The sequence below is a fragment of the Xiphophorus hellerii genome, chromosome 1 (assembly GCF_003331165.1).
Source record: "Xiphophorus hellerii strain 12219 chromosome 1, Xiphophorus_hellerii-4.1, whole genome shotgun sequence".
Lineage (NCBI taxonomy): Eukaryota > Metazoa > Chordata > Actinopteri > Cyprinodontiformes > Poeciliidae > Xiphophorus > Xiphophorus hellerii.
The window spans coordinates 7,293,978-7,318,854 of record NC_045672.1 but is presented as its reverse complement, the minus strand read 5'-3'; the positions used below and the strand labels follow the sequence as shown (position 1 = coordinate 7,318,854).

The 24,877-nt window shown below is 41.0% G+C and overlaps 2 protein-coding genes across 5 annotated transcripts; both read left to right on the top strand.

The window, feature by feature from the left end:
* Positions 1 to 530: 530 nt before the first annotated feature.
* slc66a1 (solute carrier family 66 member 1) lies at positions 531 to 8,767 on the top strand. 3 transcript variants are annotated; one of them, XM_032570088.1, is made up of 8 exons: positions 531 to 839; positions 3,851 to 4,044; positions 4,131 to 4,260; positions 4,573 to 4,660; positions 5,227 to 5,381; positions 5,482 to 5,574; positions 6,816 to 7,001; positions 7,938 to 8,767. In XM_032570088.1, exons 2-8 carry the CDS (start codon positions 3,854 to 3,856, stop codon positions 8,031 to 8,033), a joined length of 939 nt encoding a protein of 312 aa, XP_032425979.1. In that variant the 5' UTR covers positions 531 to 839; positions 3,851 to 3,853; the 3' UTR covers positions 8,034 to 8,767. The 3 variants fall into 3 exon arrangements, with proteins under 3 accessions (XP_032425979.1, XP_032425970.1, XP_032425962.1); XM_032570079.1 differs by having other exon boundaries at positions 3,831 to 4,044; XM_032570071.1 differs by lacking the exon at positions 531 to 839 and adding an exon at positions 2,715 to 2,835 and having other exon boundaries at positions 3,831 to 4,044.
* A 1,968-nt stretch (positions 8,768 to 10,735) lies between these two features.
* Positions 10,736 to 24,650, top strand: nr1h5 (nuclear receptor subfamily 1, group H, member 5). 2 transcript variants are annotated; one of them, XM_032570046.1, is made up of 10 exons: positions 10,736 to 12,903; positions 20,034 to 20,432; positions 20,513 to 20,653; positions 21,266 to 21,390; positions 21,474 to 21,572; positions 21,643 to 21,739; positions 22,764 to 22,856; positions 22,983 to 23,072; positions 23,154 to 23,267; positions 24,125 to 24,650. In XM_032570046.1, the coding sequence occupies exons 1-10, from the start codon at positions 12,807 to 12,809 to the stop codon at positions 24,328 to 24,330; spliced, it is 1,461 nt and encodes a 486-aa protein (XP_032425937.1). In that variant the 5' UTR covers positions 10,736 to 12,806; the 3' UTR covers positions 24,331 to 24,650. The 2 variants fall into 2 exon arrangements, with proteins under 2 accessions (XP_032425937.1, XP_032425928.1); XM_032570037.1 differs by having other exon boundaries at positions 22,740 to 22,856; positions 24,125 to 24,649.
* Positions 24,651 to 24,877: the final 227 nt, after the last annotated feature.

Genomic DNA, 24,877 nt, shown 5'->3' with positions numbered 1-24,877 from the left:
GAATGTGCCGAGTGTATTTGAACAGGTGAAGCTGAAACTAAACCACGCCAGTTTTGGCTAAAGCACGTTTTTATCTTTAATCTAAAATGTATAAATATTTTGTACAGTTTTGACTTAATTACTGCTCTTTTTTTCAGCAAAAGACTTTGAATCCGTGTACTCTAGCTAACGATTAATCGACTACTAAATTGAAATTGCCTTCCACGTTTTCCGTGTCTCTCTCTCTGGGTTTTGGTAAACTTCAAATCGGATTTCTTTCAACAATGGCTTGTTTCTTGTTGCGATTTGGTTAAACTTGTGGAGGATATGACTAATCCGTAATCCGAATAAAACACATTTTGTAGTTGTAATGTGGGGGGAAGAAAATGTAAAAGACTGTTTTCAGAAATATTTACAGTTGTGTTTTTGTTGCCACTAGTTACTTTCTTCACCGCAATAGATTATTTATGTTCAAGAAGTCTCCGGGTCCTCCTGGGCTGCAGCAGAACGTTCTGCTGACTTTCTCACTGGTCCTCTCTGACGGAGGATCGACAGGCGGGTTTGTGCTGAGTCAGCATTTGATAAGAAGATCGTATTTGCATCTGTTGGATCTATGGGGGACTGGGTTCGGTTTTTGTTCTTTGGGGGCTGATGGGTTAAGGTCGGAACGAAGCACGTGATTTCAGGAAACCTTAAAAAAACCGTTTTTCGTGCTGACTTCAGTGAACTTGGTGCTGAGTCGTCAGTCTGGCGGCGGGTCAGCTGACACCTGGCCAGCACCAAACAAACCCACAAAATAACAATTGGAAGAAGACCGGTTTGTATTTTGGATTCAGCTTCGGACTTGAATAGCCTTCCTGGTAGGTTCTCTCTTTCCTCTGTTCACATGTTTTTTTTGATAAATATAGTTATACCTTACAAAGTTTACATTTCTGATTTAACGCAACTTGGTTTCCAGTTGTTTTGAGGGCTACATTGCTTAATAGATTATAATAAACATAATTCAATGTAATTTACGTGACAGGTCATGATAGAGGGGACATTTTGTAGTAACATATGGAAAATACGAACGCAGCTCTGTAATCTTTGGCAAGGTTTGTCATTTAATGAGGAATGTTCGAGGAAAAAAAAGGTTCATATCGGTTTAGAACCAGTTACAGAGTTAATGTAGGTTAATGAGGTTGATCATATGTGCTGAGAAATGTTTACTATGTGGCGATTTTTTCTTTCTTTTCCTTATCGTAGTTTGGAGCTTTGTTCAGACCAAAGCCTCGTTCTATGGGATGTATGGCAGGCCGTTTTAACATAAATTCTGTTTTACCGCCCTTACATTCCAGATATCATAAATTGTTTTATGACTACATGTTTTAACGATTTAAGATATCTCTAATTATATTTTTACTAGATAAAATAAATACTTGAGATATCTCTAATTACATTCTGACTAGTCAAATAGAGTTGTATGGAGACTTCAATTCAAGATATCTACAATGAATTACTGACTGAAATACACATTTCAGATATCTACAGTTAAAATTATGACTAGTCATAAAGTAAATTCAAGATATCTCGATTTTAGTTTTGACTAGTCATAATTCTAACTAAAGACATCTCGAATGACAACATAATTCAAGATATCTTAAATGTATTTTTGGATAGGAGAAATGTAGTTTTGATTAGTGAAAAGTAAATGATAGATATCTTAAAAGCAAATAAAGACTTGACAAAACTAAATTAAAGATATCTTGAATTGTAATTTTGACTAGTCAGAATTCCTTTTCAGATATCTCCAAATGAATTAGAGATATCTTGAATTGCACAGCTTTTCTATTTAAGATATCTTAAATTAACATCCTGACTAGTCAGAATAACATTACTGATATATTGAATGTGTATTCTGTACAGTCTACTCTTAATACGGAAAATTACAGGCGTAGGAGAAGGTTTGTGAGGTTGTAGTTAAAACGTTTAAGTGTAGAAATTTAACGTTTGTAGAAATTGTAATTGTGTGTCTACTTTTATTTTGTATTCGCAGTTTCTTCATATTTGTGACCATATATTTACAAGTACCTGGAGTTGCGCACAAATTTTCTTTTTACGGTTTACAAAACGTTTCACAGATACAACTATCCAAAGTTGCACACAAAGATGCTTACACGAGTTACAAACCCAGTATTACACACGCACAGGTATTTTGAGACTATTTTCACTCCATACATATCCAACATTGCCGAGCTATTTCTAGGTTGTGGCATTTACAGATAATTTTGTGCAGCAAGCATAAAATTCTGCAGGCAACTGTTTGGACAGCACAAAGAGGCTTCCACGCAATTCTTAATTCAGATATCTAAAATTGTAATTTTGACTAGTCATAATTAAGTTCAAGATATCTTAAATTGTAATTACGGATATATGGCCCTTCAAAGGACGGATCCAGTGACGTAATTTGAGATATCTTGAAAGGAATTTTGACTCGGCAAAATGTAATTGAAGATATATCTTGAATTATTATTCTTACCAGTCAGAATGTAAATGCAGATAACTTAAATTACAATTCCGGACAGTCAAGATGCATTTTTAGGAATGTAATTACAGAGTCAGACGAAACCGAATTTATGTTCAAACGGCCTGCCATATACAGTCACTTACGCTCATTCCTACGTTTGCGGATACGTTTTTAAAATCAGCCAATCAGTGGGGAGGACGGAACACCTTTGCTGTTGTTTATCGTGTTCTTCCGCGGTATGTTCCCAAACCTCCGGGCCGTGGAAACGAGTCCACAGGCGTGTAACACCAAATATTATTCATGTTCACATTGTTGGCTTAAAGGTGAACCAGTTTGGTCACATATGGGAGGTAATGTAGATAGCTTTTGTTGCTAACCTCTGCAGTAGCTACTAGACAGCGTGTTTATTGTTTTGGTATCGACCTTTATAGGTGTGTAACCTTTACTGGTAGTTCTGGTTTCTACATCTGTTCTCCTGCGTTCAGATTCATTACCAATGTTTTTCTGCTGGTTTTCATCAGAATTAGTTGACATTTGAGCCACATGGCCGAGAGAAGCAGTTTATTTGCTTTGGTTTCCTTTAAAGGACGGCGTCAGTCTTGCTTATAGTGTTGCGACACATTGAGGTCTGGTGGTTTATTTCTGTATTTTACTTGAATATCTGTTTAGAAAAGGTTTTTGTTTTTTTTTATGAAGACTTAACAACATTGACGAAAATGCAAACTTTTTCTGGCCTATTCAAATTTTTTGTTTTGCTTTTTTTTATCTCTTGCCTTCCTGGTTTTTCTTCTTCTTTTTTTTAAAACACTTTAACATTTTAAAAAAGTAAACATGCCCTTTATGTTCTTCCATAGGGGCAGCAGCTTTGAATTCAGCCAAAAAGGAAGAAATTACACGAATATTACAAATTATGCCTCAAACGACCTTCACATTCTGGGTTTCTCTTTTGTCTGGATGGACAGATTCATTTTAGGTCATGAAACTCATTTTAATAACTTTCGTTATACTCATTAAAATGAGTTTTGAACTTAATATATCCTTTTATTAATTGCATAAACAGTGATCAAAAGGCTACGAGTCGTTTTCATCACGGTGGAGCAGTGTTGTTCCTCTTTTTATGCAGAATTGTTTGAAGTAGTTTTTAAGCATGATTGTGTTATTATTACTATGTTATTGTTTTATAAGCAGTTCATGAATCAAGAGGGCGGGAAAGGTCAAGGTTTTTTCCATATTGGATCTGCGACTCATCCATCAGAACTAACTAAGATTTAGGTTTTTCCTCTCTCTGGTTATTTAATCGGTGCATTTCTACAATTGAAACGTATTTTCTCGTATTCACTAACAGACGTGCCTCTTGACCGGCAGACTATGTGGAAAGGCAGCGTCTTCACCCAGAGCTCGCCCGGATGGACAGATTCAGGAAACTTCACCTCGTTGTGTCCGAATGGCTCCCGGTGGGTTTGGGAAGGCCTGGGGGAATGCGCCCAGGATGGGAGGGACATGGCCAGCGTCTGCCTGGGCCTCCTGTCCATCGTCTGTTTCATGGTGTCCTCTCTTCCGTAAGGGTTTGCTCTTTTAGTCAGTTTTGCAGTTTGCTTAATTGTCATTGGCTTAAAAGTTCATTCTGCTCTCTGTCTGGTTACAGTCAGTACTATAGTTCCTGTAAAAAGGGGAATATGGACAGTGCCCTGTCGGTTTGGTTTCTGCTGCTGTGGTTGGGAGGCGATTCCTGCAATCTGATTGGCTCCTTTCTAGCTGACCAGCTTCCACTTCAGGTGATTATTATTATTATTATTATTACTATTTTATCTTTTTTTTTTTTTTTTTACATAAATAACTTAAATATTTTATTTCGAGTTTGTCAAATGTTCAGTATTCATGATTTTTTTTTTTTTTAAAAACAACCTTTTATGGCTTTTGCCTTTAAAATAAGAAAAATAACTTCACCAGAATGCTAACAAATGACCATATATTGCATTCTTATACATGAAATCATATTGTTATGGAATATTCTTCATCTGAGCTCATAGGAATCTTAGTTTTTTGTTCACCTGAGACGTGTGTATCTGTTTGTCCTCGTCATATAGATCTACACAGCGATTTATTATGTCTTGGCTGACCTGCTGATGCTCGCCATGTACACCTACTACAAAATGAGACACAGAGTGGCTCACAGTGAGTGTTTTTATTTTCGTCAATTAAAGTTTCGTTTTTACCCTATTGGGTATTCTTAAATAGAGTCTAGTTCGTTTGGACCGTATTTAACACCAAAGTTTGCGGCAACATCAACAACAACAAAGTGCGAGTTCAGACATGGAAACCCTGAGGCTCCTCACAAAACCTGCAGCCACACATAAAATATACTAGATAGCACTAATACACTGTTTATGTACAATAATGATTAGCAAAATATCGGTTCTAACGTTGGTGTTGGCCAGCAGTAGTCATTTATCAACATGTTGGTAACGGTCCAATAAATAAAACTGGGCCGATATTAAGAACTAATATTTATTTCCATAGAAATGGAAATAAACTACAGCAATATTAATACTGGATATTGATTTTGTCCCAGTAAGACATTTTGCTATAATAACAAAATTTGAAATCCTTGTGTGCTGAAAGCAAGCTTTACATGTTTCTGACTGGTAAACGGTGAGCCGACGTTACTCTGATATAATGGTTTCTGTACCTGCTTCAGTTTTCCGTACTTGTGTCGACCTCTGCTTTCACATCTTCACCAGGGAGGACAGTTCTGAACGTCGTGGGCATTTCTTGCGTTCTGGGTCTCACTGCTGGTCTGGCCCACCGCCCTGGCGTCGACCCCGAACCTGAAATGATCTTCTCTGGGTTCAGGAGCCGCTCTTTGCTCTCAACCTCTGATGCTAGCTCTATTCAGGTCAGACCTGCTATAGTCTACTCGTCTAAATGAAGTTTGCCAGTTTTGTCTGGCTGTTTTTGGTTATTGGTAACGTTAAATCTGTCCTGCTTTACCCCAGCCTTTTACCCCTAAAGAGATTGTTGGTTTCTCCATTGGGTCGGTGTCATCAGTCCTCTACCTCTGCTCTAGACTGCCACAAATGCACACAAATGTGAGTATGACAAGCAGGTTTGCAAAAACGTTTAAGGAATGTTGATGCCATTTACCATTTTCACCCCTTTGCCGTTTCATGCCGTTGCAGTTTTGGCCATGTCGCGTCGTGTCGACTTTCAATTAAATGAAATTAGAGTTCAGCGTTTTTTCTTTATGACGGTTTATCTCTGCAGCTCCTGAAAATGTCAAACTACAATAAAAACAAAAAACTCTTCAGAAGCCAAGGGATGCAAGAACCTGGGCTAGCTTTAGTGGAACTAACATTTTTTTGTATAATTTATTAAGTGAAATGTCTGTCTGTTTATGCACATAAATGTTTGTCTGTTTTATTATATATTGCACATGCAGCAATATCAAGAATCATTGGGAGGGTGCTCAGTCACCAGTCAGTAGGTGCCATTTTTTTCCATAATTTTATTTAGCTCTGAGCTATTTAAAATGGATTTAGAGCCTCAAATATTACCTGACCTAAAATCTTTGTTACCTCTTGCAGAAAATCTGTTGTTTTAAAATAGTAATATTTTTATCCCCGTTTTTAGATTTTAGTAGGAAGAAAAACATAAAACGTGTTCAGAAACGTAATATGTTGATGTTTGCACGTAGTTTCCAGCCTAGGAACGAGAAATATGGATGTAAATAAAAATGACGGGTAATTTTAATGCCATTCTGCTGTGCAAATTAAATGTAATTATTCTATGGAAGAAAACTGGAAAAGAGCTAAAACCTGCATTTATTATTATATCTATTTTTAAAACGTAAGTTGTTCTTTATCATTTATAGTCAATGCTATTAAGAACCGTTGTGGAAGGTCTAAAGAGCAGCTTGCAGAGCGTTGCCATTAGCCGTAGTTCAAGTACGTTTGCTTAGAAAAGTTTATTTTTTTAGTAAATTAGAAGGATCAAAGCGGGAATGCATAGAGACCAGTTGGGGTCTGAACTGGTCAAAGTTTTCTTTACATTGAAGTACTGATAAGGATGTCATAGTGCATCTTCTGTGAGCAACACATTACTGAAGAACTCTCTGTGAGTATCCAAGAAACTAAAGTAGAAAAACGACAGATTCAATGTTCTTGTTAACTGAAAATGCAAAAGTGGAAGTGAATGTAATCCAGCATAAAGCAGAGCTGCTTCCCTGTGTGACAATGTGTACATGAATATGAGTAGGTAGAAAATGAAAACGTTCCACATCCCTCGTTCAGATGATTCACTTCCCTTGCGGTCGTCTCGTTTCTCGTCGCAGTTTAAGAGGAAGTCGACGGAGGGAGTGTCTTACTTCTTGTTTGCTCTCGTCATCTTGGGGAACACCACCTACGGCCTGAGTGTCTTACTGAAGAACCCTGAGAGGGGCCAGAGCGAGAAAAGCTACCTGGTCCATCACCTCCCCTGGCTCATCGGCAGCCTCGGAACGCTCAGCCTGGACCTCATCGTATCCTTCCACAGAGAAAACAGAGACACTGCTGCACAATGGGCCAAGTAGAGATGATGGCTGTCAGTTTCTGTTCTACATCCTCTGGTTGTGTTTGAAACATATTCAGTAGCGAATACACTGGATCCCCAGATCTATGGGAAACTGGAGTAAAGGGCTTACCTCAGCGCCCCCTGGTGGCTGCTTTGCTACAAACCTTCACTATTAGTGTTTATCAGATGAAGCTGTAGTCTTTGCCCAAAATAAGCAACATTTTAATGAGTGGAAAATTCTTTTTCAACTACTAATGCACCCACATGAAGCACATAGATTAGTTCTGAGTGGATCCAGCAATTGAGTTACACACTGATCTGTGCAACAAGTTGGTTTGATAAGCTATTTAGATCTTTATATCTGAATGCTGCTTCTCTTCGTTTGGCTCTGGAGAGCAGAACCAGAACCAAAAGACTTTAGGGGTCTGGAAGGTTGATACAACAACAGCAGATCTTTAATGTATTGTGGTGCTAAGCCGTTCAGTGATTTGTAAACTAACAGTATTTTAAAGTCTATTCTCTGAGCTACAGGGAGCCAGTGTAGGGACTTTAGAACTGGGTGATGTGCTGTATCTTCCTGGTTTTAGTCAGAACGCGAGCAGCAGCGTTCTGGGTCATCTGCAGCTGCTTGATTGGTAAAAGTCAGTGGTGTGACTGACATTTACTCATTTTTTTAGACCTCCATCATTTCCAACCTGCACTGGTGTTGGACTGCACTGTGAACACACGCCTGATTTCAATTTATAAACCCAATATATGGGGTCCATGACGTCGCCTAGAAAAGTATGAAATTTAAGTCATTTCTACATCTGGATATGTATTGTAAAACAAATGGATTATTGGAAAATATCACAATTTCCAGACTAAATTGTCTTTCATTTACTTCCTTAACCTTGCCGCTCAGATCTCAGTGCAGTTCTTGATCTACCGTAAGGCTCCGGTTCAGAACGTGAACGGGAGCCTGGGAACTGATGAGACGGCGCCGCTGATCCCGAGCTGAACCGGCGGACGGAGGAGAAGCTCCAGGATCTCCAATCAAACTCACTTGGTCAACACACGCAAACTGCAATCCGTCAAGTTTTAGTTTTTATTTATTGACTGTTCGTCCTGATTAATGTTTACAGATGGGACTTTTCTTATTTTGATCGAAGTACAGATAAAAATTCTTAATTTATCTGCCTTTTAACTTGGGTTTCAGATGTCGGACGTGGAGCTTTGAGTCGTCAAGCATCCTGTAAATGTCGATGGTATTTGGCAGACTAGACCATTCCGCAGATGTTTTCTCTGAACCAACTACGGTGCTGTAAAGTTTCTGAACCGCCACATTCAACCCCGTCTGTGGTGGTTAAATGTGCCAGAATAACTCCACTGTCTGGTGTCCTTTTAAGACTTTACCTTGTATTTACATCTGCTCCCCCTCAACCTGCAGCAAAAACATGTCAGAAATGTTGATAGCAGATCTTTTATGCAGACCGTTCATATTTTCCTTGTAGTTTCAGGTTTTTACTCGATGTTTTTGTGAGGATGCATGACCAGTTTTGATTGCACTTCTTGAGTTTTAAAACTGTCTCAAAACAATGATTTTTTTTTTTTTGTCTCTTTAATTTGCACATTTTGTTGTCTGTTTTTGCACATTTTAATGTGAAAGTTGGTTTTATATTGGAAATGATAAACATATCAAGTCGGTCTGTGTACTGTAAAGAAATAAACAAAAGGAAGACGACGTTTTCTCCCCTGTTGTGATGTCGTGTGTGACTCGTTTTTCCCTCCTCAGATGCATTTATTAACCAGCACCTTGTGAAAGTTTTACTCCTCTTGAACTTTTCACATTTTGTCACAATCACACATTTTAATGCAACTTTATCTGGATTTCATTAGACAGCGACACAATGCAGAACGTATCTATGAAGCGAAAAGGAAATGATTTTTCAGAAAATCTTACAAGTAAGAATCTGAAAAGTGTGGCATGGATTTGTGTTCAGCTCCTCTGTGTGACCTCGACCGGCTCCTGACAGCCTGGCCGTTCTTCTTCATTAGCAGGATCGCTCTGACCCTTCTGCCGCGCCGTTCTGCCTCCTAACACATGGACACACACACACACACACACACACGTTCCCTCCTCCATGAAATCGCACACCCTGAAAACGGCCCACCCAGCGAGGGGGTGATACTGAAACATGAAATATCAGCTCCGTAGTAAAGTGTGTGTTTGTGGTGAAACAGTGGCAGAAAGCTTGTCAGAGGAGGAGTCAGCAGCAGGACACATCCATCCATCACCAGCGATGAACAAGAGCCTGTTTATAAACAGTATATGCTGGGAATGTCTTTAATGAGACGCTTCCAGTTCCTGCAAGAACTTTTTTTTCGCTCTTCCTGCCAGTAAGTTCAACCCAACAGGCCCCATACGGTACAACTTAAAACTCTTTATTCTGTTATTTACTATACCAGATTTGTTTATCCCATTTCCCCTGTTGCACAAACGACTCTGTTTGCTTTTCTACTGTATGTCTAAGTAATATGTACGTCTAAATGTTGGTTTGCACTAAATGTGCGTAGGAGATGAAGTGAGGCAAATCTCAGTGCTGACAACATGCCAATGGCCAAGGAAAAAAAGGGTGAAGGCTGGGCAAGACGAAAACATGCTGAAACACAAACTGCTCATCAGAGAAAAACTCTGAAATCGGCACAGAATCACTTTAGGATTCAGTGGATGGTGTTGTTGACTAAAGGCAACAGTGAGACAAAATAATACCAGTAGAAACACTCTTAGTTTAATCTCCTTTTTTTTTTTTGCCTCTGCCAGTTTAGTTTGCTAATACAGTGTCTATCAGAAGTTTACATAACCCACATTATTGGGAATGCTATAAGGGTTTTAATGGTCTATTTAAATGGTTCTTTCCCCAGGGCGGTGTGAGAGCACAAACATTAACTTCGGTGTTTTTTATAAACAGGAATTGGGTGCAAAAGTTAAAATTCAGGCCTTTATGGGATTCCCCTGACGACTTAGTGTTGCTAATAAGCCGTTTAGATTGCCTATCATTCAGGACCGGCGCTGGTCCAAAGCTAGGGAACGTTGTGGCATATATTACTGGCACTCTTTACATACAAGGAGTACCAGTATGTGGTACTCTGTACTCTTTTGTCCATCACTGGGCTTGTCACAGATTTGTGGAATGGAGGAAAATGTCTGAATACAAAAGCTTTAAGTGACGTGGACATTCTTCCCCAGGACACCCCGAAGCCCTCCCTCTCCTGCCCTGGTTCAGATGTCGGCCGTGGACTTTGCTCTCTAAATCCAGGGGCCACTTTAAATTGAGAGCTGGCTCCTTTGAGTGCGTCAGTAAACAGAACAGGCCGTTATCGAGCCGCAGCTACCGGCCAGCACACCGATAAAGACAGACAGACAGACACTGTGTCCAGGGCGGGATTTATGAAGTGCTGGATTTATCTCTTACAGCTTGAGTTATGAGGGACTAATGAGTTTGAAGATCCGAACACTCCAAACAGTTTGTTTAAAAATGCTGTGGGGTTTGTCTTATCTTTTCACGTCCTCTGTTTTTCAGAGCACTTTTTTTTTTTAGAAGTCTTGATGCAATTATGTTACTAATGTCCCAATTGTCCTTCCCCTTCCTCCTCCTCTTCATCTTCTCTCTTTGACACTCCTCTCCCATGGGACCTCGTACTTAGGCCTGCGATCAACAATGTGTCCAACAGCATGACACCTCCAGAAGATCCAGGGTGACATCTGCACTGTCAGATGTCGTCTCCATCATTTAAAGCCTCTCTCGGCCCCACTTGCCTGCTCTCTGTCCTCCGCATATCGGTCAGAGGTCGGCGACTATTAGGCGGATGCTTCATCACTGCTGGACTTGTCACAGATTTGTGGAATGAAATGTGGTTCAACAATAACCCCCCCTTTTTACTCTGTATTTAGGCCAGATTCAGTTAACAGTCACTTTTATTCCACACTCCACTCAAAGGCGATGAAGAAAGAGTTTGAAGATCAGCTGAGTCCTACTAAACACAGTCATTTTGACAGTTTTTCTGTTTTTGTGACTGGTCTACAGCTCAATGCTGGACATTTCTGCACCAAATTTTACATTTGGTGAAACCGTACAAAGTCGTTTTTAACTTCAGTTGCTGTTAATTCAGTAGCTTGCCACCAAAAGGACACTTGGTTCGTTCTGTTTGAAACAGGAAGTAGGAATTCTCCATTTCCATGCCAGACAAGTGTAACAGATTTGCCCATGACGTTTCCCTGAACCTCGAGTTTGGCTCCAACACAGTTGATCATTTCTATGCTGATAACATTCAGATCTATTGTTCTTTTCAGCCTACTGAATGTCTAAAATTGCCCTCCTTGATAAACTGCCAGTCGCATCAAGCAGTGGTTCAATTACCCTTTTTCCTAAGACAGAAACACTCCTCATCTCTCCTGAGAACCAAGCAACAGAAATCAAACTATTCCTGGGTTACTTTGGCCTCTGTCACACCTCAGCTCAGAAATCTTGGCATCATCAGGACTGATCCTGAAGTCGCTGTTCCGAAAAGTGAAAGTTGAAGGTCCCTGAGTAACCCTGATGTTTCCGTATCCAACATAAGTCAGTAATCGTACCACTTTTGTTCAGTAACGAGTAATCTCACGCGTTACTTCAAATCCAGTAATGGGATTGAAGTTACCCTGGGGAAAAACAAATATACTAAGTATGTTAAATTTAGGCTTTAAATCAGACTAATCATGAGTGTATTTCACGTTCCGTTAGGATTATAAGAGAGTTCTCTTCAAATTAAAGACAGCGTGTATCATACATAAAACATTCCTGCTTCCCTTCTCTCTGGGCCCGATCTCAGCGGTACCAGTGAAGGGCTTCAGCTTCAGAAAGAATGATTGCCTCTCCCTCTCGCCTCTTGCCATCCTCCAGCCGGCTCCCACATTGAGTCAGTGAGAGGGGATGATAAGGGGCCGGGAGGACACCATCAATCCACCGTAAACACGCTGCACGTCTTAGGGGCCCCCCCGCTCAAGGGCTTACATGCCCTGGGTCGGGGTCACTCCTCTGTCTTCCTCCGGCAGGACAGGCCTCGACACCCTGCTGCTTTGGCTGAACCGTCTTGCTCGGGGAGGCGGAGGTCCCGGAGACCCTTCAGTATTAACTGCTGTCTAATATTAACTGCAGCGCAAACAAATCAGCGGTAAACAAAAGGCAAGAGTAAACAAACTCCCAGGGCCTGGAAGGGGACGGACAAACTTTTATGATTCTGTTCCTCTGGTTTTTAAGGACTAAAAAACAAAACAAAATTTCGGCTCATAAAAAAAAAAGTGATATATTTACTCTCTTCTGCTCTGGGAAACAAACAACTTCGCGTTCACACATTCTGACGTGCAGTGAGTGTTGAATACCTCGGAGGTCTCGTGTGATTTATCAAGTCGCAGGCAGGTCCAGCTGTTTGGACAGCGGTTCCAGCCCCGTCCTTCCCGGGTGTCCCCACTTTCCCTTTCGTCGACCCCTGAGGGACGCTCAGGCCCTCCTCCAGCACTTCATCACCACTGACGAAGAGCCTCAGCTGCACTCTTCCTCTCTGTGTGTGTGAGGTTTTTTTTTAAGTATATATCAGTCGTGGAGACCTGAACACATCGCGGGGACTAAGGAATGTCTCCTCACCATCCAGATCCATCACGTTCTGTGTGAATTCTCGGACTGCTTTTGTGTTTTCTTGGTGCAAGAAAACAGACGTAAAGGTCACAGACTGGAGAGAGGATTCCTGAGTCCAGATGAGAGAGTGGACGGAGTCTGAGATGAGCTTTCCAGCAGGGGGGTATCTCTCCACCTCGGAGGGCTACTGCTCCGCTGAGCCGCTCCAGTACTACGGTGAGTCCTCCATTACACTCCACGCTCATTCTTGATGGCATAAACAGGGAGATTTTGCTTGCTTTCTTTTCCATCTTTTATATTTTTTTAGGTGCATCTATGGAAAGTCTATCAAAGAATCTTGTAGGGCCAAAGACTTAACTTTAAAAAGCACAATTTAGGTATTTTTTTCCCCCCAGTATTTGCACCTCTAGATTACACGCAAAATACATTTTACATTATTTTTCTATGGACAATTTATTCTGTAAACCACATGGAAGCGATTGTACCGCGATACAGTGGCGAAGCAACGAATCAATTAACCGCAAAATGAATTAAAATGAACTAGATAATTGCCTTTCTAATAATTAATACTTTTTGAAGGGCAGTTTTGTAATGTTCCACTTTATTTGCAGTTTTAGCTGAGCCTGTTATTTTTAAGTTTCTGTTTTATTTGTTGTTCTTGGTTGTCTTTGTTTTAATTTGGAGATTTGAAATATGTTCCAACGTGAAGTGTTCTTCAGACCATGAAAGTTTACTGCGCTCTGAGAGAGCAAACTTGTATTATCATGGCCTTGTCAATATCTTACTTGACGTATTATCAATATTGATAATATTGTTGTTTCAAAGCAGCAATATTATGATTCATCGCAATGATCACTGGAACAATTTTTTGTCCAGCGAAATGTGTTATTGTGATAAAGCCAAATAGGAGATAATGGACTCAGCTGCTGCACAAAAATGTTAAAATACTTTTTATTGTTGCCTATTAACGTGTCAGACCTCATTTATAAAGGCAGCATATTTAAGCTGCACCGCAAACCAAAGTCTCAAGCCGATTTCAGAATTGTGTTGTTTCACAAACCCACTGAAGTAACTTCAGATTTTAGTTCAAGCAGCTAAAAGTTCATATTTTCTACTCTGGTGTTCAGAATGTAATAAAAGCTCCTGAAAACAAAAATGGAAATTCAAACTTAGAAATCCGAGACATTTTAAAAATCAGTAGGATGCCTGTTGTGTACATTTGAGTAAAATGGCTTGTTGAAAATTATTCATGCCTTCATAACTAATGGATAGAAAATCATTTATAGGCATTACAGAAATACAACCTATTCATAACTGATGATCGGCTTTTTGCATGTTTCCACTGGTATCTCGAGGCTGGAAGGTCTCCTTGCCATAACCCTAATCTATAGCTCCTTTGAAAGGCGCTCTATCAAACTCAGAGCATCACTCTGGCCAAAACATCAACTTTACGTCCAAAACATCAACTTTACGTCCAGTCAGAACTGCCAAACACTTGAGCCGAGCCCAGGGATCAAAATTGAGCCGGTTTTAGATTTTGAACCTAAAATGTGTGAATTTGTGAAAGATGAACTTAGTGTAGCAGTAAGTTGTGTCAACTTTTTATTCATTTTGTCAAAACCTCCAAGAGTTGAATAAACCCTATTAGCACTTTAAAAAAACAACAACAAAAAAAAACAAAAGAAGAAAAAGACAGGAGTGGGACCTATTTCCCACAATGCTTAGTGGCATGTTTTTGGAAGTGCGCAACGCCAATCTGACTTCTGTGTCACTAATGCAAATGTTTATTCTTAATGCAACTGACAGTTTCTGAAGCTTGATGATGACATCCTGTTCAAACTAAATGTTTCTGAATTCATTGTGATGTTCAGTAAAATTCAGGATCAAATCAGAAATTTTATTCATGCAATCTGAAACATGAAATTAAGTTATTCTAAAATATAATAAGTAGTTATTTTAACTTGAAATTGTAAGTATAAAATAATAGAGACATGTGTGCACTTTAACTAGGCCAGGGCAGTTTTTTTTTTCTTGCATATTATGAAATAATTATTTGGGTTAAATTGCAGCATTAAGTTAAAACTCACATTTCAAGATGAATGAACTTAAAAAAAAACGAAGTTTGGCTTGTCTCTTGTTTTTAAATCAACGTCATGAATTTTAATTTCTCAGTCAAACCCAATATAATTCTCCTGTTGACTTAAACTGCATTGCCAAGGCAGCAGGTGGACTTTCATTTTCAAGTTGAACCACTTTCACACGTTTTAAAGTAAAGAAACTTGTTGACAAAATTGTGCTCAACTGAATATGTTGTGCAGGATTTCTATTTTTAACCTTTGGAAATGAGTGAGTTTTAAAATAAAACATATTGATGAACTGAAATAAAGTAGAGTGTAGCAGCATTAATATCTCAATGACTTTTTCAATAACATCTAACAGAGTTAATGGGTCAAACCTTCTTGACCTAAAATCAAGTTATAAAGTCTTATGAGACGTCAGGCTGAACACTGTAAAAGGACATTATTATGTATTTTCCAGGCCTTTTGTAGCACAATCAGTTAACTACGGTACCTTCAGTCGCTATATATCAAATATGACTTAAAAGAAATTTGACGGCTTAAAATTGGGTCTCTGTTCTTTAGAAACTCGTCACTTTCTGAAACTCCGCCATCAGGAAGTCATCGCAATAAACCCTCCTCTATTAACCCTTTAACTAACTTTAATTTAGCTGCCAGCGTTGCACTAAGTCCTACAATGGGCTCAGCAGACGCTCAGCTCCTCCAGGTCTTGCGGAGGTCAGTTGAGGAGTCGCTGCTCTGTGAGGCCGAAGCCCAGAAGCCTGAAAGCTGCAGCTCAGATGAGGACCTCCCCCTCTAAGGCTTGGTCCGCCCAGGCGTTTTGCACAGCCAGGTGGTTGCCATGGGAGATTAAAAGGATTTCTAAACATGCGTGAAAGAATCAAAGCAACACTCCAAGTATGTTTTTGATGAGGGGATGGATGACGTTATAGTGTGACGTACAGCTCATGTTATACTGATGGGCCGGGTCACTTCTGGTGTAGAGTATTTATTTAGGCTAAACTGTGAGCAGGAAGCACAGCGGCTATAGTAGCTGCTCCTAATATCTGCTGAAAGCTGTTTTCTCAGCAATGGCGGACTTCTTCAGCCTGCGTCAACCCAAAGAGCGGCACGACAGGAAACAGATATGCTCACTACTGACGTCACTGTACATCTACTCCAACATAACTTTCACTAACTGAACTCAAATAAGATACATATATGTAGAAAATATTTTGCAGCCAACCAACCGAGCCCATTGAAATCATTACTTTAGCCTGCTGCTAACTCTGACGTCACATTCGGCTCGGCAGTTCAGTTCTTATGACGGCCAGACGGTACTTATCAGAGACTACTAGCATTATAATCTATATGTATTATTTATGACCCAGCTTACCTGTGAACAGAAAGCTTATATCTTTTCTCAACAATGGCGCTCTTCTTCAGGCTCTGATGGCGAAATTCCTACATTGTTAGATATAATAGATTCTAGCTAGCTTCTCTCTCCTCCCTCCATTGTTTATGTTTCTGTCACTGCTGGTAACTGTCGCATAGAAACGGCGGTCACTCCCCAAGACTCGTAGAGGAAATGAAATAAAATTACGAAAGAAAATAGTAACGCAAAGTGGTTTCGATAAGTAACTGTAGTCTGACTACTGGATTTGAAATAGAAACGCGTTAGATTACTCGTTACTGAAAAAAGTGGTCCGACGTCAGTAATCACTGCCTATAACGTAAAAAATTAAAGGTGTGTGTTGGGGGTAGAGGGGCTCAATTTTCATACCTTGTTCTCCTTCATAGTGCCACATCTCTTTAAAGTAAGCTCCAGCTTTAACATACGTTTACCAAAATGTCAAAGGTCAACAGGAAGGGTCAGTAATGTATTACTTCACAATGAGTGACTGCCTGCTTTACGCAACACAACCTCCTATCCTCTCTCTGTGACAGCTGACGAATGAGAGCTGAGCTTTTATTTTGTCGTCTTCGAGAACCCAGAGACATGAGACAGCGAAGAGAACAAGAGCGGCGTTGAGGTGGTTCAGCCGGACGGCATCATGGGATCTATTAATACTGATGAGTGTCATTAAGAGCCGGAGCGGGACGAGCCGTGGGGGGTTGTTTAGCTCCCTGGCGTGCGTGGGATGGAAGGGGAGGCCGAGGAGTGTTTAGACAGCGCTCAGATGGTTTACAAACAGTACGAAGCACAGCCTCTGTCACACCGAGCAAGCAAGGACCCCCCCACGCCTCCTCCTCGCCCCTAACCCGCCGCCAGCGTCGTCTAATGAAGACAGGAAACATCTGGATGCAAAGGGAAGGAGAGGATAACAATGACAGAGCATAACAAGGGTGAATGAGGGCCCATCTGATCGGTCTCTTAAATTCTGAGACACAGCAGACGTTTACAAAAGATGGGTATTTGAATCATTAGCATTTCAATATGTCAAACACTGATTTATCGGGAATAAGTCAGTGTTAACGGCTCATAGACGCTAACACCGACTGTGATTCGGCTGCATTTACATGCGCCTGGTAAAGATCCCTAAATGAAGTCGCCTTTTATTGAAGCAGCGTCTGATCTCAGTGTCTTTAGGAAGGAAGAAAGTTTCCATTTCACGCTAAACTGGTGTGTTTGTTGCCAAAAGCTCAATCTCATCTGATCAAATCAAACAATTCAGAGCCTTGAAGTATGAAGGCGTATTAGGACCATTGTTTTTTACTCCTCCTTTCCCCCCCATCTACAACGGTCCTAACATGCTGTCGGGTGGAATAGTTTAATATTCAACATGTTTCCGTTTTCAATAGCAGGATAGTAAATGCATTCCTTTTAAGCTAAGCTAATTGTTCAGTCAAATTAACCCCATCATCACAACAAAGCGCCACACAGAGGGTCCCACACATCAACAGATATTGATGTGTTGGACCACATCAGTCTCTGTTGAGATCAACTTGGGAACTAATTCTTCTGTTTCAAGCCACAAGAGTTTGTCAGATTTCCTCCTTCCTGAAACCAACTCAGGCCTTGAAACGTCTTGTCAAGCAACATAAACAATTCTCTCATCCAGTTCTAACTAACTAACTAACTAACTAACTAACTAACTAACTAACTAACTAACTAACTAACTAACTAACTAACTAACTAACTAACTAACTAACTAACTAACTAACTACCTTTACCATTAGCTCTCTTTAAAGCTAAAGAAATTAAAGGAATGCTACAAAAGACCTGCAGAAAGCTTGAAGACATTTTGACCAAAACTTAAAAATTAATGTAACTAAAACTGGCCTCTTGGAAGGGCCGATGAATAAATTACTGCTTCAACTGTATTTTTTTTGTTTTTTTTTTAAAGATGGCCTCACATTTTCCTCAAACCCGCTCTGATATGGTGGAATGATGCCAAAACATGACTGAGCAGGTTCTGCTGTTCCTGTTGCTGAAAGGCTAAGCCATAGTTAGCTTAGCCTTGAAAGGCAAACAACTTAGTAAAACAATTTAGCTTTACGCTAATCTGTCCTAAAACGTTATTCAGTATAGACTTCTTTTACTATCTTGTTTTTGTGAACTATCTTCGCTGTCTTTCAGTATTTCAGTAAATATTTGATGTCCATATTAGAAAAACGTCCAGGCTTTCACAGGGTGTCCTACTCGTTACACCCGACACGTCTCTGCACATTCTGGGAGCTTAAACAGCCTCCGATCATATCATGGATCCTGTCGCTTGTTTACGTCTGTGTCTCCATCCTCAGCAGAGCCGATCCTGACAGTGTGGCCGCTGGGTGGGCTCTCTGTTTAATCAGCGTGTAACGGCTAACTGCTCCCACAGCGACCTCATTTGTCCAGATGTACTTTCATGCGTTGCCACATGTTCTCTCATCAGCGAACATCTCGAAGCCCCTGAACAACCCTACATGGCACGCAGAGATCTCAGCTGCATCCTGTTTAGGCAGTCTGAACGAGTTCACGAGGTCTCACTCTGGGCCTTTTATTGAGTCCCACTAGAGCGATCAATACGGTGAAGTCACTCGGGGTCGGCTAGAGCCACAGCGCTATGACGCTCTTGGCTTTCGACCAGGGTCATCTTGAAACGCTCAGTCCGATCTCGGTCATGCTTGTGGCATCTGGTTCACTCGATTGTTATGCTGTTCGCCCCTCTGGAGAGTTTTAGATGATATCATTGTGGGACACAGGAAGCGTGAAGCAAGTGAAGCGGCAGAATTATCTAAAATCAACTCCACTCTGTTATAACAACGGTATTCCCTCATCAAAAACACACCTGGAGTGCTGCTTTGACTCTGTCATGCACGTTTGAGAAATCCTTTCATCTCCACGGCAACCATTCGGCTGTGCAAAGCGCCTGGGTGGACCAAGCCCCGCCTTAGAGGACGAAGCTCCTCCTCTGAGCTTCCGCCTCAAAGAGCAGCCTCTCCCACGACTCCCCCATTCAGCTCCTCCAGACTAGCCAGCAGAAATTAGCCTAGAGTGGAACTGCACATCAACTGATCTAATTATACCAGATACTTCTCAGTGCAGCGCTGGGAAAAAAAATAAAAACCTTGCTGAAGGGTTAATAGAGGAGCCATGTTGTGATGATTTCCTGAAGGCGGAGTTTCAGAAAGAGCAGGAGCTTTTTTGTTTTTTTAAAGAGACAGAAGCCCAATTTTAAGGTGAGTTTTTAAGTCATATTTGATGTAAGCAGCATTTTTATAACACAGTTATTTGACTGTGCTATAAAAATGACATCATGTGCCTAGAAAACCCATAACATCATTTCTAATCACATATTAATGCGTACATAATTTGATTAACAAATCATTTCTAAGCAAAAATACCAATGCCACATTTTTCCTTCTTTAGTGGTTTTACTTTTAATTGTTGTGTTTTTTCTGTTTTGTATATTTTTGATATTGTGTTTTCTCCACTGCTGTGTAGTAATTATTTTTCTCATGTGATTTTGTCAAATATTTCATTTATTTATTTATTTAGTCACTTGTTCTCACTAAAGGCTTCTGTAGCTTCATGACTCTGACATGTTAAACACATTTTCTGGGATCTGCCACCTTGATAACTGGTTACACTCTGATTGTGATCAAATAGCTTGTTTTTCTTTATGAACTGTGATGTCAGAGAGCATCACGGCCCACACTTTGCTGTCCAGACAGAAAAGTGTTTGTCTTTATGTTTTAATCAAACTTGTGTTTGTTTGGTTTTTTTAATTATTATTATAATTTTCTCTGTTGAGTAAACTGAAATTCTTGCCTCCAGAATTTCCTAATCATCCTCTCTCCTTCCAGACATCCTGGCCGACCCTGTGGGCTATCCTCTGCAGGACCCGGACCTCCAGCTGCTCCCTTACAGCCAACAGCAGTGTTTCCCTGCCAACCTGCCTTTCCCCTTCTACAGCTCGCCTCCTTCTTCCACCTCCTCACCTTCATCTCTGGCTTCATCCTCTCAGCTCTGCCATCCTCCGTACCAGTACGGCTCTCACAGCCTGGAGGGCCCCTGCGGTCAGGGCCCGGAGCCCCTGTCTTTGGGGCTGAATCAGGGGCTGGCACCCACAGGGTTGCCTCTCGTGCGCAGGCCTCGGATGGGGTTGGGAGGAAAGGGCAAAGGCCAGGATGAGTTGTGCGTGGTGTGTGGGGATAAAGCGTCGGGTTACCACTACAACGCTCTCACCTGCGAAGGGTGCAAAGGTACTCACTCTGAGCGCTGGCTTTAAATCTGTTCACGCTTTCAAAGCTAACGCTGGTCTGGGTTTTGACTTTAACCGCAGGTTTCTTCAGGCGCAGTGTGACTAAAAAGGCCGTGTATCACTGCAAGAGCGGCGGCGGCTGCGAGATGGACATGTACATGAGGAGGAAGTGCCAAGACTGTCGGCTGAGGAAGTGCCGCGCCGTGGGAATGCTGGCGGAGTGTAAGGAAACTAATTCAACAGGAGCGACATAAAATCACTGATATTGGTCCTACAGTCGAGTTTATTTGTAGAGTACATTTCCGCAGCAAGACGGTTTAAAGGGCTTTACACCATAAAAACATAGTACTGTCATCAGTTATGAAGTAGAAATAAATATTACATTTTGCCAAATTACATCATCAAAATCATCAAGCAAATACATTAAATGAAAAATAGTATTTTAAAGTCTATTCTCTGAGATGCAGGAAGCCAGTAGAAGGACTTTCTATTTTCCTGGTTTTAGTCAGAACAGGAGCAGCAGCGTTCTGGATCACCCTGAAGCTTCCTCGTTTTGTTGTTGTTTTTTTCAGGCAAGATACTGTTGCAGTAATCAGTGCAACTAGAGATAAACACATGTATGAGTTTCTCTGTATCTTGCTTGGACAGTAATCCTTTAATTCTGGAAATGTCCTTCAGGTGACAGAAGGTCGACTTTGTGACCGTCTTTATGTGGCTCTGAAGGTTCAGTGCAGTGATAGCTTTCTTGACAGCTACAGCGCGCAACAGCACAAATGATGGAAACGTCTCCGTGTTTGGACTCCGTGTTCATATTGTCGTCGTTTACCTTTCAAGGCCTTCTGACCGAAGTCCAGTGCCAATCCAAGCGACTGAGGAAAGGAGGTAAAAGCAGGGGGCAAGAAGAGGAGGAGAGCGCAGACGGTCGGAGAGTCAGCTCCACCTGCCGGTTACCTGCGCAGGTACCACGGCGATACCCTGAGGCCTATCCCCAGGGGTCAGGCCTGGGTTTCTTAACCCCGTCACTTTTGTCCTCCCCATGCAGACTCAGCCGGCCACGTTGACCCGGGAACAGAAACATGTTGTGGACAGGATGGTGGAGTCTCACCGACAGTTCAGAGATCAGGACAGCAGCAGTTACATGGTGGGAAAATGTGCAGATGTCACGTCCGCCCGGGCGAGGCGGCGTGCTCATGTCGCTGTCATGTGGGCAGGTGTTTGAGTGGCAGTGTGCTCTGGAAGGAGACGGCCTGATGGAGGTCCCCTCCCCACCGCTGCAAAGACTCCTGCAGTTTGCCAGAACGGTGCCGGGTGAGTCGGACGGAGGTGTTTGCTTGTTCAGAGGCGCAAATTTCTGTATCTACGGTGTTCACATAAAAAGGAGGGAAGGAAAAAAAAAAGAGATAAGATTTGAAGTTTCACAGAGACATTGTAAAGGATGAATCAACATGTTTATTTACTTTAGCGCATTTTGAATTTGAAACTATTTCAGTAAATGTTGTAAAAAAATTTTAAAAAAAGGCAAAAACACAAAATCTTGCCAAGTGTTTTTGGTCTAGTTTCCAGTGTGAATATTTTAGTACGATTGAAACAAGACAAAACTTACTTAGCAGTAACTTTTCAGAAAGATATAGGAGCTTGTGTTAAGTCAGTAATTCATTAATAATGTGAAACAGTCTGCCAGTGGACCTTGCACTTTTTCATCAACATTAAGGAATTACTGACTTAAAACAAGCTCCTGTATCTTTCTGAAAAGTTACAAGAGCTAAGTTAGTTTTGTCTTGTTTCAAGCGTACTAAAATATTTGAATTAGAAACTACAAGACCAAAAATCCTTGGTAAGATTTTGTCTTTTTGCTGTGAACAAAACTTCTTCTTCTTCTTTTTTTTATAGCACATTGAAAACATTAAAATAAAACCAACTAATACAAATACAATGAACAGGCACAAAATATATGAGGAGTATAATGGGGAAAATGTTAAAAGGACAATAAGACAAAAAATGAATGTAAGGTCAACATCACAGGGAGGGCAAGAGAAAAAAATGTTTTCTTAATTCACTTTGAGCTCTCATGATTATACACTTAGTTTACAACAAATACTGAATTTCTTCCAGTTCTTAATAAATTATGCATAAATTAGTTGAAGAGATCATCCTCTCCATGTTGAAACACTATTTATTTACTTTTATTGGTCGTAACATAATCAGAGATGAAAACTTTGCAACAGGGCCGTCCAAAGTGCGGCCATTTGTGGCCCTTGAATCTGTGAGCTTGCTGGTAAAATAAACCCAGTTCTGACCTCCGACCCAGGATTTGACCTCCTGGATTTCTCAGACCAGATGAGCCTCCTGTCTGTGTCTTCGCTGGAGGTCATGTTCCTGCTCTCTGCCCAGCAGTTCTCCAGCAACCCAGCGAGCCCCACTCCAGGTAAGGAGAAAAAACACACACACACACACAAGACTGGAAAAGAAGATGGCGCGCTCAGAAATGTAAAACCCACCGACTCAGAATATCTACGCGTTAAACCTGTAACTCTTGCGGCCGTGTCATCAGCCTCGCAGCTTTTCAGTGCTTCTGCTTACGGCTGGCACCGACACCTGGACCCGAAGGAAAACCTGGACATCAGGATGCCCGTCAGCTCAGGTGAGCTCATTGCATACTCTTTCATCTCCACACCCTGGACACGATCGGTCCAACAACAGCACCTGCTTTCTGCTTGGACAGGATGTAGCGAGGATCTCCTCGGCTCGGTGCTGAACTTCCTGCACAGCATGGCAGTGCTGCGTGTGACAGAAGCTGAATACACTCTGCTCACCGCCACGGCTCTGCTCTGCTCAGGTCAGACATGTCCAGTTTAGTGAAACTCTGGCTGCAATTGTTCCGGTGAACACAGAGTCTCTGAATGCACCTCTCGTTGTGTCAAATGATCTAATTTAGTTTGTGCGAATCACTGTAGCTCCGGCTCCATGTTTAGAGTTGTTTTCCTGCTGGAAGTTTATATTTTAACGCTTTAATGTCTTTTCTACAGATTCTCGCTCTTGAGCTGCGGATCTCTGCAGCTCCTTTGGGCTGCGTCTCTGATTAGTGCTCTTTTTATTTTCTGATAATGGATTCAACAAAGCTTAGAAGATTGTTTTACAACAACTCATGTATACGACTACATTAATCACACGTGGACTCTGTTGGTTAATTAGACAACTTCCTGTAGGGTATTTGTAGCTTCTTAACTACATAGCAACACATCAGACAGGCTGCGACTCTCAACGTTTTCCAGGCTTAAAGCACACAGGCACTCAGTTGCTTTTAAAATAGCATTAGTTGATTTTTTCCCCCTATTTTTTAAAATCTTATTTTAGTTTTTTTTATATGTTGCTAACTGTTTTTGTTGTCCGTTTTCAAGGTCTTTTTGTGTTTCGTTGCCCTTATTCATGCAGCCAAAAATGCAGACGTTCTCATAAATCAACATGAATTTAAGTAAATGCATTCAAATTGTTTAGATTTTAACTTGTGAAAAAAAAAAAAAAAGTTTTCTTTTCACAGTTATGATCCACTTTGCATCGGATTGTCACATCCAAACTCCAGGATTGGCCATCCTGAGTTTTGTATTTGTGACAAGACAAACTGTGAAAAAGGTTATGAATGCTTTGAACATATGATTTATTTATTTTTTTGTTTTTTTTGTGCGTCGCGTGCAGATCGAGCGTCCCTGCAGGCGGTTAGTGGTGTGGAGAAAATGCAGGAGCTGATCCTGGACCTGCTGTCCAGAGTGTGTGGGGCCCAGACCAGAGCAACAGGTCGCCGAGGGCCGCAGCGTTTCGGCCGCCTGCTGGGCAGATTGACGGAGCTGCGCACCCTCCATCACAACTACCTCCTCCTGACAGGACAACAGCATCCACACTGATGCAGACACTGACCATGTCTTCATGTGTGAAGGCATGATAAAGACCGTCGTTCTGTCTTTTTGAGATCCGAGAGATGGACCAACAAAAGATTGTTTTTGGGTTTTTTTTTTTTTTTTTCATCCGACATGTCCTTTGGTCACATCGCTTCAGTGGTTTTAGATTGTTGTAAACAATCTTTTTCAATATGTGTTGAAAACTGTTACCATAAACACTTCCAGGACAGTTTGTTTTGTTGAGCAGTTTTAAAACAAAGTGTTGCCTCTGCATTTGTAAAAGTTTATCTATTAAATAAAAATTAAGAAATAAAATGATGCAAATGACCAGTTTCTGCTGACACGCTCTTTCCTATAGGTTGGTGTATTGAAAACTCGTGAGAATATTAGCTGATTTATTTTAAAAAATATATGTTGGCTTTCTTATTTTAGGAGCCACTTCAAGCATTCAACATGCAGAGGCGAGTGAATCCTCTTCAGTATCGACAGAGCATCTGCGTAGCAACATTTGAGGAACACTTTTGTCAATTCTGTAGCTGTGGCACACACACAC

Coding starts and splice junctions, on each gene's coding strand:
- slc66a1 (XM_032570071.1), top strand. CDS start 2,724: ATGTTCCCAAACCTCCGGGCCGTGGAAACGAGTCCACAGGCGTGTAAC. Junction 2,836..3,830: donor AGTTTGGTCACATATGGGAG/GTAATGTAGATA, acceptor ATTCACTAACAG/ACGTGCCTCTTGACCGGCAG. Junction 7,002..7,937: donor CGCTCAGCCTGGACCTCATC/GTATCCTTCCAC, acceptor CTTGCCGCTCAG/ATCTCAGTGCAGTTCTTGAT.
- nr1h5 (XM_032570037.1), top strand. CDS start 12,807: ATGAGAGAGTGGACGGAGTCTGAGATGAGCTTTCCAGCAGGGGGGTAT. Junction 20,433..20,512: donor CACCTGCGAAGGGTGCAAAG/GTACTCACTCTG, acceptor CTTTAACCGCAG/GTTTCTTCAGGCGCAGTGTG. Junction 21,391..21,473: donor CCTGCCGGTTACCTGCGCAG/GTACCACGGCGA, acceptor CTCCCCATGCAG/ACTCAGCCGGCCACGTTGAC.